This window comes from Mustelus asterias, chromosome 22 (genome assembly GCF_964213995.1).
Source record: "Mustelus asterias chromosome 22, sMusAst1.hap1.1, whole genome shotgun sequence".
Lineage (NCBI taxonomy): Eukaryota > Metazoa > Chordata > Chondrichthyes > Carcharhiniformes > Triakidae > Mustelus > Mustelus asterias.
The window spans coordinates 22,374,802-22,388,576 of record NC_135822.1 but is presented as its reverse complement, the minus strand read 5'-3'; the positions used below and the strand labels follow the sequence as shown (position 1 = coordinate 22,388,576).

The 13,775-nt window shown below is 48.8% G+C and overlaps 1 protein-coding gene across 1 annotated transcript in view; it reads left to right on the top strand.

The window, feature by feature from the left end:
- Window positions 1-13,775, top strand: part of sdf4 (stromal cell derived factor 4) — an 89,284-nt gene that overhangs the window by 33,271 nt on the left and 42,238 nt on the right. Inside the window, exon 2 of the mRNA XM_078238904.1 lies at window positions 11,362-11,498. Coding sequence (XP_078095030.1) covers window positions 11,362-11,498 — 137 coding nt within the window. The remainder of the gene's footprint in view (window positions 1-11,361; window positions 11,499-13,775) is intronic.

Sequence of the window (13,775 nt, the reverse complement as noted above, 5' to 3'; positions counted from 1 at the left end):
ACACGGGGAGAACGTGCAGACTCCGCACAGACAGTGACCCAAGCCGGGTCCCTGACACCGTGAGGCAGCAGTGCTAACCGCTGTGCCACCGTGCTGCCCGCTGTCTCAGCCCACTGCCTTCCTCTGCAGGAAGTGCCAAGCCAGGGTAGGGCTCCTGGGCTGCACCAAGGCACCCTCAACCCAGCTGACCGGCACTGCACAAAGCATCATCTTGTGAGGCAGCAGCTTCTGACATGGATAGCATCCAGCTCAGTTGAGTCGCCCTCCAAATGTCTGGCGATGAAGACTGGGTCCTCATGGACAAGGTACAAGGGATTACCGACCCACATGGACCCTGATGGCACAACGGTAACGTCCAGTAATGTGGAGATCCAGGCTAACACTCTGGGGACATGGGTTCAAATCCCAGGGTAGCAGCTAGTGGAAGTCTGGAATTAATGCTCTCAGTAATGCTGACCATAAGACTATCATCAATTGTCACAGAAACTCATTTGGTTCATTAATGTTGAGAATCTTACTGAGCGAGTCATCCAAAGCATGCCCAATGATTCAACAACATGGGTTCAAATCCCACCTCGGCATCTGGGGGGAATTTCAATTCAGTTAGTGACTTAATCCAAAATTATTCCTGGAAATGCTGACCTTGTTGCAACTTTTTAAATGTTCTATGGGTTTCGTGACTTCACGAATAGAGGTTCAGAGCAGGATTGTTGTAAAAACCCACCTGGTTCACTAATGTCCGTTAGGGAAGGAAATCTGCCATCCTAACCTGGTCTGGCCTACATGTAGAATGATTGAATTCCGACAGTGCAGAAGGAGGCCATTCGGCCCATCAAGTCTGCACCGAACACAATCCCACCTAGGCCCTATTCCCGTCACCCCACATATTTACCCTGCTAATGCCCTGACTCCAAGGGGCAATTTATCATGGCCAATCAACCTAACCTGCACATCTTTGGAGTGTGGGAGGAAACTGGAGCATCCGGAGGAAACCCACGCAGACACGGGGAGAACGTGCAGACTCCACGAAGACAGTGACCCGAGGCTGGAATTGAACCCGGATCCCTGGCGCTGCGAGGCAGCAGTGCTAACGACTGTGCCACCGAGCCTCCAGCACTGTTGTTGACTTTTAACTGCCCTCTGCAATGGCCCAGCCAAATACTCAGTTCAAGGGCAATTATGGATGGGCAACAAATGCTGGTCTTGTTGGCAATGCCCACATCCCATGAAAGAATACATTTTTTACGGGTGCGTGACTGGGAGAAACCTTTTGTTTCCATTCTTTCCTTTATCGTCACTTCTTTATTTCCAAGAACTACACCTCATTCATAAAATTTTCAGAAACACTTCAAACTTGACTTTACACAAAATACAATACAGTTTGGTTTCTTTGAGTACAGCAGTGTTGGCGTGCCTCTATACGTTTTAGCCGGCTCTATAAGCCGGCTAAACTGGTCACGTTTAAGCGTTTACATTTCTTGGCAAACCTTCTTGGGAACATGTCGTCCCCAAAGGGGTTTCCCATGGATTCCCGCCCCCTAGATGGACCATGGTGAGAGGGTATGGGGCAGCAGGGTGGCACAGTGGTCAGCACTGCTGCCTCACAGCGCCAGGGACCCACGTTCAATTCCAGCCTTGGGTCACTGTCTGTGTGGAGTTTGCACATTCTCCCCGTGTCTGCGTGGGTTTCCTCCGGGTGGTCCGGTTTCCTTCCATGCTCCAAAAATGTGCAGGTTAGGTGGATTGGCCATGCTAAATTAACCCATAATGTCCCAAGATGCGTAGGTTAGGAGGAATTAGCAGGGTAAATATATTGGGGTTCCAAGGATAAGGCCTGAGTAAGATTTAAATAAAAGGTGGGTCAGTGCAGACTCAATGGGCCAAATGGAATCACTGCAGTGCAGCAGGATGCCATCAGCCTGGGGCCCCATAATCACTTCACCCATCTTTGTTCTGTTGATGACCAGGTGTGTTGCTCTGGTTACCTGTGCATGTGCTGCATGGCCAGTGACATTGCTGCATATCTCGGGGAGAGTCACTCTTTTAACCGGTGATCGGATCAGACACGAGCTGGCTAACTGAAGGGATATTGAGAAAGTGCGAAACCTCTCAATGGAGAAGGAGTGGGTCATTACATTCGCTTTTCACCTCTGGGACAATACCTAGAGTGACGCGTGCATGTGTGAAACGCACACGCATTCCATAACATCAATCATGTTTGCCTTCCCTGTGCTTTGATTTCCCTGTGGGAGTCTGCCGTGCTACAGTTGTATAAGTCGTTGGTGAGGCTGCATTTGGAGTATTGGGTACAGTTTTGGTCCCCCTGTTCTAGGAAAGACGTTGATAAACTGGAAAGAGTGCGAAGAAGATTTACGAGGATGTTGCCAGGACTCGTGAGACTGAGTTATAGGGAGAGGTTGGCCAGGCTAGAATGAGGGGTGGCCTTACCGAGGTGTATGAAATCATGAGGGACATCGATAGGAAGAACGCACATAGTCTTTTCCCAGGGTAGGGGAATTGAAAACTAGAAGGCTTGGGTTTAAGGTGAGGGGGAAAGATTTAACAGGAACCCGAGGGGCAACTTCTTCAAGCAGAGGACGGTGCGTATATGGAATGAGCTGCCAGAGAAAGTGGTTGAGGCAGGTATAATAGCAACATTTACAAAGCATTTGGATAAGCACATTGATGTGAAAGGATTAGAGGGATATGGGCCATACGTGAGCAATTGGGACTAGCTGGGAGGGCACCATATTCGGCATGGACCAGTTGGGCCGAAGGGTCTGTTTCTGTGCTGTATTGCTCTATGACTCCGGTGGAGAAATTTCTCCTCGCCTCAGTCCTAAAAGGTTTATCCCTTATCCTCAAACTATGACCCCTAGTTCTGGACTCACCCACCATTGGGAACATTCTTTCTGAATCTACCCTGTCTAACCCTGTTAGACCCCCCTCTCACTCTTCTAAACTCCAGTGAATATAATCCTAACCGACTTAGCCTCTCCTCATATACAGGCCTGCCATCCCAGGAATCAGCCTGGTAAACCTTCACTGTACTCCCTCAATAGCAGTGGTTCCCAAAGGGTGCGGCGCGCCACACTGGTGCGGCGAGAGAGGATGGCAAGTGTGGCGGGAAGATTCAAGGACAATCAAAGAAACATTTAAACATGGATTAGATATTTTTCCAAAGTGATTGTTTTATACTTTCTGGATGTCCCATGATCATATTATAAAGTAGTTGTGTTCTATGTTATGAATCAAGCACTGCTAGGAGTTGTTTTTTTTTAATGTATCAATAAAAGATTCGGTGTGGCGAGGGCAAATATTTATTCCGAAAGTGCGGCCCAGTGAAAAAAGTTTGGGAACCCACTGCTCTATAGCAAGGACATCCTTCCTCAGATAAGGACACCAAAACTGCACACATTACTCCAGGTGTGGCCTCACCAATGCCCTATACAATTGCAGTAAAACATCCCTATCCCTATACTCGATACTCTCGCTATGAAGGCCAACATACCATTTGCCGCCTTTATTGCCTGCTGTACCTGCGCGCTTACTTTCAGCGACTGATGCACAAGGGCACCAATTTGCGACATTGCAGAATTTAAAAAAAACACTGAAATTCCTTTGTAGACGAAGGAGGGGAGGATCGAGAATCTCCATTTTGATTTGGTTGGATTTATTATTGTCACATGCATTAGCATACGGTGAAAAGTGTTGTTCCTTGCGCGCTACACAGAGCGTAGGGATCATAGAGAAGGAGAGAGTGCAGAACGTAATGAAATTTTAGAAGCATAGAACAAGAGCAAAAGATAGAATTAGAAGGCATGCTGGACACCGCTTGCAAGAAGTCACCGCGCTCTGGCGCCATCTTGGATCCTCATTTGTTTGAGGACGGGGGGGTGGGGAAAGGTGCAACGAGACGAGTTGCAGATTCAGCACCAGGCAGTCAGGGTCCAGACCGGGGGGGGGGGGGGGTAACATCAGGGCAGGGGTGTTGGGGGAAGAGGCGGGGGGGGATGTAGCTCTTGCAGCTCCCCGATTCCGGCAACCACCCCCAGTTGTTTTCTGAACAAACAAATGATTAATTTCAAAAACCCAATGCGGTTTTTTCCTCTGGCTCCAGGTCCCGGCATTAATGAGACATCGGTAGCAGACAGCAACACCGCTTTCTGGTTCATTTCTGTTTCTTGCTGATTGGAGCTGTTTTGTTTGGTATCACTTTCCCCCACAGTTGATGTATTCCTGGCTATCGTCTGCACTTTATCCCCACCCACACAAAACGTGCTCATTCATACTTTTTTTTTTCACTGAGGTTTTAAATTGACTTATCCTTACTCAGCTATTCCTCCTCCAGCCACAGTCCCCTGTCTCAGTGTGAAACCATTTACTGACATCCTGTTTATTTTACTGTGTTGGCTGAACGTTTAAAATAAATAGTTCCGGGTTTCTTATTTACACTTTCCAGGAAGGGTCATTGTCAACGCTGTCCCTTGATTGGAGGATAACGTCTCCCCGAGGGTCTTCATGTGACTGAACGGGGCCGATTCTGGCCCCCTCCCGCCACCCACCCACTGCAGATCTCTGGGCAGGTGGGATGTCCCGCACGGCAGTGGGATCCGGAGTTCGGGATGTACTTCCTCTTCCTTCCCTCTCTGCCACCACTGATCGTCGAGATGTCGTGGCTCAAAGCGTGAGGCAGCTGCATGGACAAGCGGTCGCCATTTTAAACGATCGGTCACACTGGGGCGGCACAGTGGTTAGCACTGCTGCCTCGCAGTGACAGGGACCCAGGTTCAATTCCAGCCTCGGGTCGCTGTCTGTGTGGAGTTTGCACGTTCTCCCCGTGTCTGCATGGGTTTCCTCCGGGTGCTCCGGTTTCCTCCAACGTGCCAAAGATGTGCGGGTTAGGTGGAGTGGCCATGCTCAATTGGCCCTTAGTGTCCCAAGATGTGTAGGTTAGGGGGATTAGCGGGGTCATACGTGAGGTTATGGCAATAGGGGCTGGGGGGGTATAGTTGTCGGTGCAGGCTCAATGGGCCGAATGGCCTCCTTCTGTACTGTTTGGATTCTATGATTCTACTTGGCCACAGCCTGTCTGCTTGGTTGTTTGGAGACTGCTCCAGAATGGACTGTTAAATGGAAATTCTAGGAAGCCATCTCCTCGGAACGCTGTCCCGGATATCCAGACTGTTTCATATCTCGTTTACAGCCACTGTTAACCAGAAAACTGTTCCTGGGATTGTGTCTGTAGCGCGTAAACTCCGTTGTAGACTGAGGATAGTGTATGAGTGTGTCTGTGTGTGTGTGCCTGTCTGTGTGTGGGGAGTGGGTGCTTGTGTGTGTGTGTGTCTGGGTGTGGGAGTGAGTGGCTGTGTCTGTCTGGTGCGGGGGAGGGCGGGGGGTGGGGGGGCGGTGGATGTCCGTGTCCTGTCTGGGGAGATGGAAGTCGCTGTATTGGGGGGGGGGGGGGGGGGGATCATTTTAAGAGCATTGGGAAACTCCGATGGTATAAAGATGATTCAAGTTGGTTAAGATTCCACAAACACTGGAAACAATGTTGAATGTTGCAGGAAGAGAAAGACATTTTTATACATTTGACCCTATTTCAGTGCTTGCACTGAGAGAGATATTAGTTTCGAAATAGTACATTTCCTGGCAATAAAACTTTTACAAGTGTGATATTAGAATACTTTCTAAACATTGAAATCTTCCCCACCCTCGGATGTCTGCTATTGATCTATATTTGTGCTTTGAATTGCCCTGTTGAGAGTTCATTATATTAAACCACCCACACTCCCCCGGTTGCCTTTGTCAATTGTTATCTAATCTCTCCTCCATCCGTTGAATCAGTACTTTTGTCGAATGCTGTATTACAGCTCTGCTACTGGCTAGATTTTTCCATCGTCCTCTCTCATGTACCGAGGGATGCTTTTTCCACGTGGCGCTATATAAATGTAAGTTCTTTTCAGGTGCCGAGACTTATTTTCTTCACCTGTTTTTCTCGACAGGGCCAGAGGTTTTGCTGGTAACGCCACGCCCCCCCCCCCCCCCCCCCCTCAAAGCAACATGTTAAAAATAGCCCCAGCGGCAGAGAACAAATAGAACTGTTTTTGATGTCCTTGCTACAGAACAGCTCCAATTTGTCCCCCACTAATTTCCTTTTGAACACCCTATGGGCAGCACGGGGGCTCAGTGGGTGGCACGGCAGCACAGTGGGCGGCACGGGGGCACAGTGGTTGGCACTGCTGCCTCACAATTCGATTCCCGGCTTGCGTCCCTGTCTGTGCGGAGTCTGCATGTTCTCCCCATGTCTGCGTGGGTTTCCTCCGGGTGCTCCGGTTTCCTCCCACAGTCCGAAAGACGCGCTGGTTAGGTGCATTGGCCGTGCTAAATTCTCCCTCCGTGTACCCGAACAGGCGCCGGAGTGTGGCGACTAGGGGATTTTCACAGTGACTTCATTGCAGTGTTAATGTCAGCCTACTTGTGACACTAATAAATAAGTAAACTTCCAAAAATAATCAGGGTCAAGCTCCTGTGGTGCACTGATCCTCATTGTATCGGGGACATTGTGTCTCTTGTACACTGTGTACCAGAGGAACGTGCTTAGCACTGCTGCCTCACAGCGCCAGGGACCCGGGTTCAATTCCGGCCTCGGGTAACTGTGTGGGGTTTGCATGTTCACCCCATGTTTGTGTGCGTTTCCTCCGGGTGCTCCGGTTTCCTCCCACAGTCCGAAAGATGTGCGGGTTAGGTTGAATGGCCATGTTAAATTATCCCTTAGTGTCAAGGGGATGAATGGGGTAAATACCTGGGGTTATGGGGATAGGGCCTGGGTGGGATTGTTGTCGGTGCAGGCTCGATGGGCTGAATGGCCTCCTTCTGGACTGTAGGGATTCGCTGATTCAGGATGGTCAATGAGTGAAAATGGACACAGTCGTCCCAGTATCCTCTCGACCAAGTAACACCAGTAGCTTTATCCTACCATTGATCTGAGCATGGAGCAATCCTACCCAGGGGCAATAAATGCTGGCCAGCCAGCAACGCCCATGTCCCATGAATGAATACAAAAAAAAGGAAGCAAAGGGAAGTTGAACTGTGTAGTCAAATAACAAGCAATAGTGAACATCAAAACACGAAGGATATGGGAAAAGTCTGCTCAACATTGGAAATTTGCTACGTTGGAATAATAGTCCCTGCCGAAAGGAGCAGTTAATGTCAGATTCAACCCCTTCAGTATAATTACTAATGATAGAGTCAAGGGAAATCTCGATGTCTGCTTGCTGCAAGGGTAACCTGTGGCCAGCAGTGGGGTAAAAGCTCATAATCAGCGTTCAGAGAGATGTGGAAACAGGTTCCCTGCCTACTCACTCGATTTCGGTGTGTGGAGGGGGGGTGGCGGGGAAGAGATACAGAGGGACTGATTAAAATAACACTGAAACTACATCAAAAGAGAACAGTGGCTGGCAGAAGACTGAGATTTTTGGAAAGAATGATGAAGATGTGGATTTTATGTGGTTGCCACCTTGTGTTTTACACCCACGGCGGACCCAGATGAAGGTGTAGTTACAAAGCACAGACAGTTTCCTTCTGGGTTTGTACTTTTACCTGGCTGCAGTTTTGAGCAAGGTTTCCTTACGCCCTCATTTATCTTGCACTGATAACGGAAAATGCTGGAAATACAAATCTTGCTGCCTGAAAAGTCACTATATATATATATATATATATACATAGGCGAGCTGTTGTTCTGGGTCAGCTGTGGCTCAGCTGGGAGCACACTTGCCTCTGAGTCGCGAGGCTCCCCCCCCGGTCTGCCTGAACCATAGAATCTCTACAGTGCAGAAAGAGGCCATTAGGCCCATCAAATCTGCACCGACTCTCTGAGAGAGCATCTCACCCAGGCCTCTCCCCTCTATCCCCATACAACCATGCATTTAACATGGACAACCTAACCCGCACATCTTTGGACTGTGGGAGGAAACCGGGGCACCCGGAGGAAACCCACGCAGACACGGGGAGAACGTGCAGACTCCACACAGACAATCACCCAAGGCCGGAATTGAACCCGGGTCCTTGGCGCTGTGAGGCAGCAGTGCTAAGCTCTGTGCCACTGTATTGTGGATGGAAAAGATCCCATATGACACTGCTTTGATTGGGTCTGTCAGTGTTACAAAAGGGTCATTCTTGCATTTTTTTTAAGGGTGGCAGATTTTTTCCTTATCTTTTCATGTCCTCTCCTCGGTCTAAGTGTAACAACTCCACAGGTGAAATCAACTCCAAATTACACTGGGTAGAGAAGGAGCCACTAATTAGAAAAACACGGAGGTTTATGTTGCCGTTTTCACGGCCACCGGACATGATCTCGAAGCACTTTCCAGCCAATTAAACTCTTAGTCATTGTTGTAAGGTCGGAAATGTGGCAACCAATTCACGCACGGCAAGATCCCACAAACAGCAGGCAATCTGCTCTTTGCCAAGTTGATTAGGCGATAAATCTTGACTGGGACACCAGGGGTAACTCACCTACTGGGATCATTTACTCCACCCCGCCAGGCAGTTGGATTTCGTTCAGCACCTCATCCGATAGACGGCACTCTCTGACAGTGCAGCACTCCCTCAGTGGGCCATTGGGGTGTCAAATCCCAGAGTGGGACTTGAACCCAAACATTTGTGCCTCAAAGGTGAGAGTGATATCAACCGCGTTACAGTTGACTCCGAACAGCAGCTTGCCTTCACATAGTGACTGGTAACGTTGTAAAACATCCCAAGGTGCGTAGTCCAGAGAGGATCAAACAGAACTTTGACACCGAGGCACATCAAGAGATACCCGACAGGTGACCTGAGGTATGGTCAAAGTGATGAGTTTTACAGAGCGTCAAGATTAAGGAGAAAGAGGTGGAGATGTTTGCGGAGGGAATTCCAGGAGTTAAGCAGTTGAAGAAACACTTCAACTGAGAGTTGGAGCAACTAAAATTGATGGACAACAGGCCAGAATTGGAGGAGGGCAGAGATCTTGGAGGTTGTTGCAGAGTTTCTGAAAGGGGCCAGACCAATGAGGGATTTGAAGATAAGTGTAATAAGTCCTCAGAGGTGGAAGTTCCTTCACCAGAATTTCTTGATTTACAAAATCCAACAACACTATACAGAGTACTCTCAGCATGCATAAGGGCGGCACGGTAGCACAGTGGGTCCCGGGTTCGATTCCCAGCTTGGGTCCCTGTGTGTGCGGAGTCTGCACGTTCTCCCCGTGTCTGCGTGGGTTTCCTCCGGATGCTCCGGTTTCCTCCCACAGTCCGAAAGACGTGCCGGTTTGGTGCATTGACCCAAACAGGTGACGGACTGTGGCGACTAGGGGAATTTCACAGTAACTTCATTGCAATGTTAATGTAAGCCTTACTTGTGACTAATAATAATAAATAAACTTTAAACTAGTTGCCACACTACGGCGCCTGTTTGGGTACACTGTGGGAGAATTTAGCATGACCAATGCACCTAACCAGCACGTCTTTCGGACTGTGGGAGGAAACCGGAGCATCCGGAGGAAACCCATGCAGACATGGGGAGAATGCGCAAACTCCACACAGACACTGACCCAGGCTGGGAATTGAGCCTGGGTCCTTGGCGCTGTGGGGCAGCAGTGCTAACCACTGTGCCACCGTGCTGCTCTTAACTATTGTGCCATTCTTATACATGATAGTGTGAAATAATACGTGTTTGCAGCTTTTTTTTACCTCTAAACACTATCATTGGATCCGATTCATTACTGAATATTGCATATGTTTTTTTTTAAAAAAACATATGCAGAGTGTTTACCACAGATATAATTCCTATTGCAACCCTTGATCTCTCGTTCCAAGCATTCTCCTGCGTCTCAGCCCCTGACCCCTGCCTTCAGGACCCCGATCGCTCACTCGCGAGGCTCTCCCTCATCCCAGAGACCAGGATCACTGCCCAAACCCAGTGCTCCTGAATCCAAAGACTTGCCCACGTAACCAGGGGAGCGCACTGGTCTGGCCCTTCAGTGTGGGGAGGCCCGAGGTCCAATGTCAGGGGATGTTCAGTCCTCACCAGGCAACTAGCTTGGTTTCTCGAACATAAATACAAATCGTTCCAGTTGCTGGATTGCACGTTTTGCCCCTCTTTGGAGAATCAAGGCCTTATTAAAACAAAAGCACCATCCAGCTAAACAGACAAATTGTACAACATGTCTAAAAGTACAACACAGCTTAGACATTGTAAGTTGAGCTTGTAATTTTAGTAAGGTAATTTAATTTGCCTGGAAAACTGAATGCGATCAATGTAATTATGCGCAGGTGGAGGGCATTGGTTGGGGTCTAACTTCAGAAGATGTAACAATGCACCCCCAGAAAGTGAGAATTTTGTGCTTTGCTGGATTCGGAGCTATGGAGGTCGGGGAGCACAGGGGCGAACGGGACATGGTGCGAGTTTTCTCTGCTTCTCCCATTTCACCCTGTAAATGAACGGAGTAAAAATTAGCTCCAGTTTTACCCTTCCCCAACGGACGTTTTTGAATATAATACATTGTTCAATCTTGTCAGCCGTAAACCCATGTTTGGCATCTCATTCCTCGAGAAACTTGGAATTTTTTTGTATCAATTCGTCTTCAAGTCCTTAGCTGTTTACCCTGACTGCTTCTGTCTACATCAGGGTCGAACTATTTTTTTGAAGGTGATGGGAAAGGGGGTTCCTCTCTTATATGGTTAAAAAACAAATACTGTCCGCTGATAAACGTGCCAATTAATGAGTGAAGCCGGGGGCAGCAATAGGTTGTGATGAGAATCATCATAAAATCCCTACAGTGCGGAAGGAGGCATTTCGGCCCATCGAGTCCACACCGACCACAATCCCATCCAGGCCCCATTCCTGCAACCCCACACATTCACCCTGCCAATCCCCCTGACACTAGGGTCAATTTAGCATGGCCAGTCAACCTAACCTGCATACCTCTGGAGTGTGGGAGGAAACCGGAGCACCCGGAGGAAACGCACGCAGACGTGGGGGAGAATGTGCAAACTCCACACAGACAGTGACCCGAGGCCGGAATCGAACCCGGGTCCCTGGCGCTGTGAGGCTGCTGTGCTAATCACTGTGCCACCTTACTGACCAAGAGAGCTAATCGAACAGATGCCTTCCTGTACCCATAAGACGTAGGAGCAGAAGTAGGCCATTCGCCCCATCTGCTCCACTCCATGAGATCGCAATTGTTCTCAACTCCACTTTCCAGCCGTATCCCCATTACCCTTGAATCCCTCACTGATATAAGACCACAAGCTGTCGTGCCAATGACCCAAAGAGCTGAAATGTTTTCTGTCAGACAGTAACGTTCTCTGTCTTCCTGTTCTTCAGGGTTGATGCCAATGCTGACAAGAAAATTAGTGCGAGTGAGATGCAGCGGTGGATTATGGAAAAGACCGAGGAGCATTTCCAACAGGCCACAGAGGAGAACAAGCTACACTTCAAAGCTGTAGACCCTGACGGAAACGGTAATGCGATTGATTTGTGAATTCAAGATCCCTCCCTAAACCTCTCTACCTAACCTTCCACCTATAACATCCTCCTTTTTTAAAACCCACCTCCTGTGACATTAACCATTCTCCCTTATCTTTCCATTAGCTCAGTGTCCGTTTTCCCTATGTTTCTTGGGATGCTCTAACTGGGATATATGGAAGTTGGAATATTCATAGTTCCGTGATGCACTCCAATGATGAAATATATTCAGAAGAATTGCTTATGGAGCTAAATGGTCCGCAGTAGTCGGATAACTTTAAAAAAACAAAAGATTCATTTCTCAGCGACCGACGGAAAGAACCAAAGAACAAGATTCCAGATTATAAGACTTTTACTGTAACAAACAAACTAAAACCAACACAGATCAAACATCAATTAACTGGCCACCAGTACATAAAACTGAAGAAAAAGTGCTGTCATAACTTGTAAAACCCTTTTACTGTTCACCACGCTTCGAGCAGTGTAGCATTATAGGAACTCATTCCCACCTCTCGAGCAGAAGTTCACTTCTCCCCACCAAGCCAGGTTAAATCTTCCCAAGTCTATCGAAACTCGTTCCACTTCCATGATTTTCCAAAGACAGTTATCACCAGCAAGGCACACTCCAATGATTCCCTGTTTCTTAAATCTTCGGGAACTCTGTCTGTTCTGTCCCTTTCTTTTAAACAGAAAGCAAACTCTCCAAAGCATCCTTATCTGGTCAGGCAGCACCTACGGAGGACGGTAAGATGCGGTGCCTCGAGCTTGCTTTGAACTTCACCAAATTTACCTAACACTCCGAGCAAGTGAAAACACTTCCTGAAACATGGAGAGCGAAGCTCTCTTTCGTTCTCTACAGCTCTGACAAAGGGTCATCCAGACTCGAAACGTTGGCTCGATTCCCTCTCCACGGATGCTGTCAGACCTGCTGAGATTTTCCAGCGTTTTCTGGTTTTGTTTCTGACATCAGAGTTTGGTGATCTCCCCCTGCATCTTAAGCCTGTCACAGGCTGTTTTGTGATACTCCGCTGGTACTTGTTGCTTGAGCTGTTGTGTTCATCCCTCAAACCAGCTGCTTTTCACTCCCGGTGATGGTGGCTGAGGGGTTTACAACCTCTCCCTGCAGTTGCTGATCAGTCAAAGGAGTTACGCTCACGCCATACCTGAGCTTCTTATCCATGACAAGAGGCCCAAGGCCATAATTGGCATGGTGGCACAGTGGTTAGCACTGCTGCCTCACAGCGCCAGCGACCCGGGTTCAACTCCGGCCTCGGGTCACTGTCTGTGTGGAGTTTGCACATTCTCCCCGTGTCCGCCTGGGTTTCCTCCGGGTGCTCCGGTTTCCTCCCACAGTCCAAAGATGTACGGGTTAGGTTGATTGGCCATGCTAAATTCTCCCTCAGTGTCAGGGGATTAGCAGGGTAAGTATGTGGGGTTACGGGAATAGGGCCTGGGTGGGATTGTGGTTAGTGCAGACTCGATGGGCCGAATGGCCTCGTTCTGCACTGTAGGGATTCTATGATTCTATTCTATGATAATCGATGCGATTGGGGCTGTCCCCATAAGTCCCTGGCTTCCAAATTGTCACCCCCCCCCCCGGAATTCCGGGAACATTTATTTAAATGAGGACCGGCCATTCAGATCAGGAATCCCTGGATTCTGCAGCTGTGCTGGTCACTTAGTGGGTCGTGTGTCCTGCTCCCATCTCCTTGGTAAAAATTGGGGTCATTTACACTGCTGATCTTCCAGTCCTGTCGAAGCCAATAGATTTTTGCCACATCTGCCGCGGCAAGACCAGGAAATTCTGCCCACCGTCCTTTACATCTCTACTTGGCCACGTTCATCGCCACTAAATCAGCTTTGAATCCCTTGGAATGACTTTCAATTCCAGTCTTGTAAGAAATCCTTCTCTAGTCCTCCATTTTCTCGACTGCAAAGCCGAAATTCTCCGGCCATTCCCACCGGCAGGATCTTCCGGAACCACCAACACCGCCCCCGCACCGCGCATTCCCCGGCGGAAGAGAGTGTGGAGGACGGAGGACCCATTGACTCAAGGATCCCGCCTCTATCCAATGGCCGGCCCCCTCCCACCACGAGAAACACGCCGCTGAGGGGACGGAAAATCCTGCCCTCACTCTGCCAACCAAGATTACAAACAAAAGCAGAAAAAGACTGGAAAATCTCGGCGGGTCTGACAGCATCTGTGGAGAGAGAATAGAGCCAACGTTTCGAGTCTGGATGACCCTTTGTCAGAACTTGCAACCGTCGCTAAT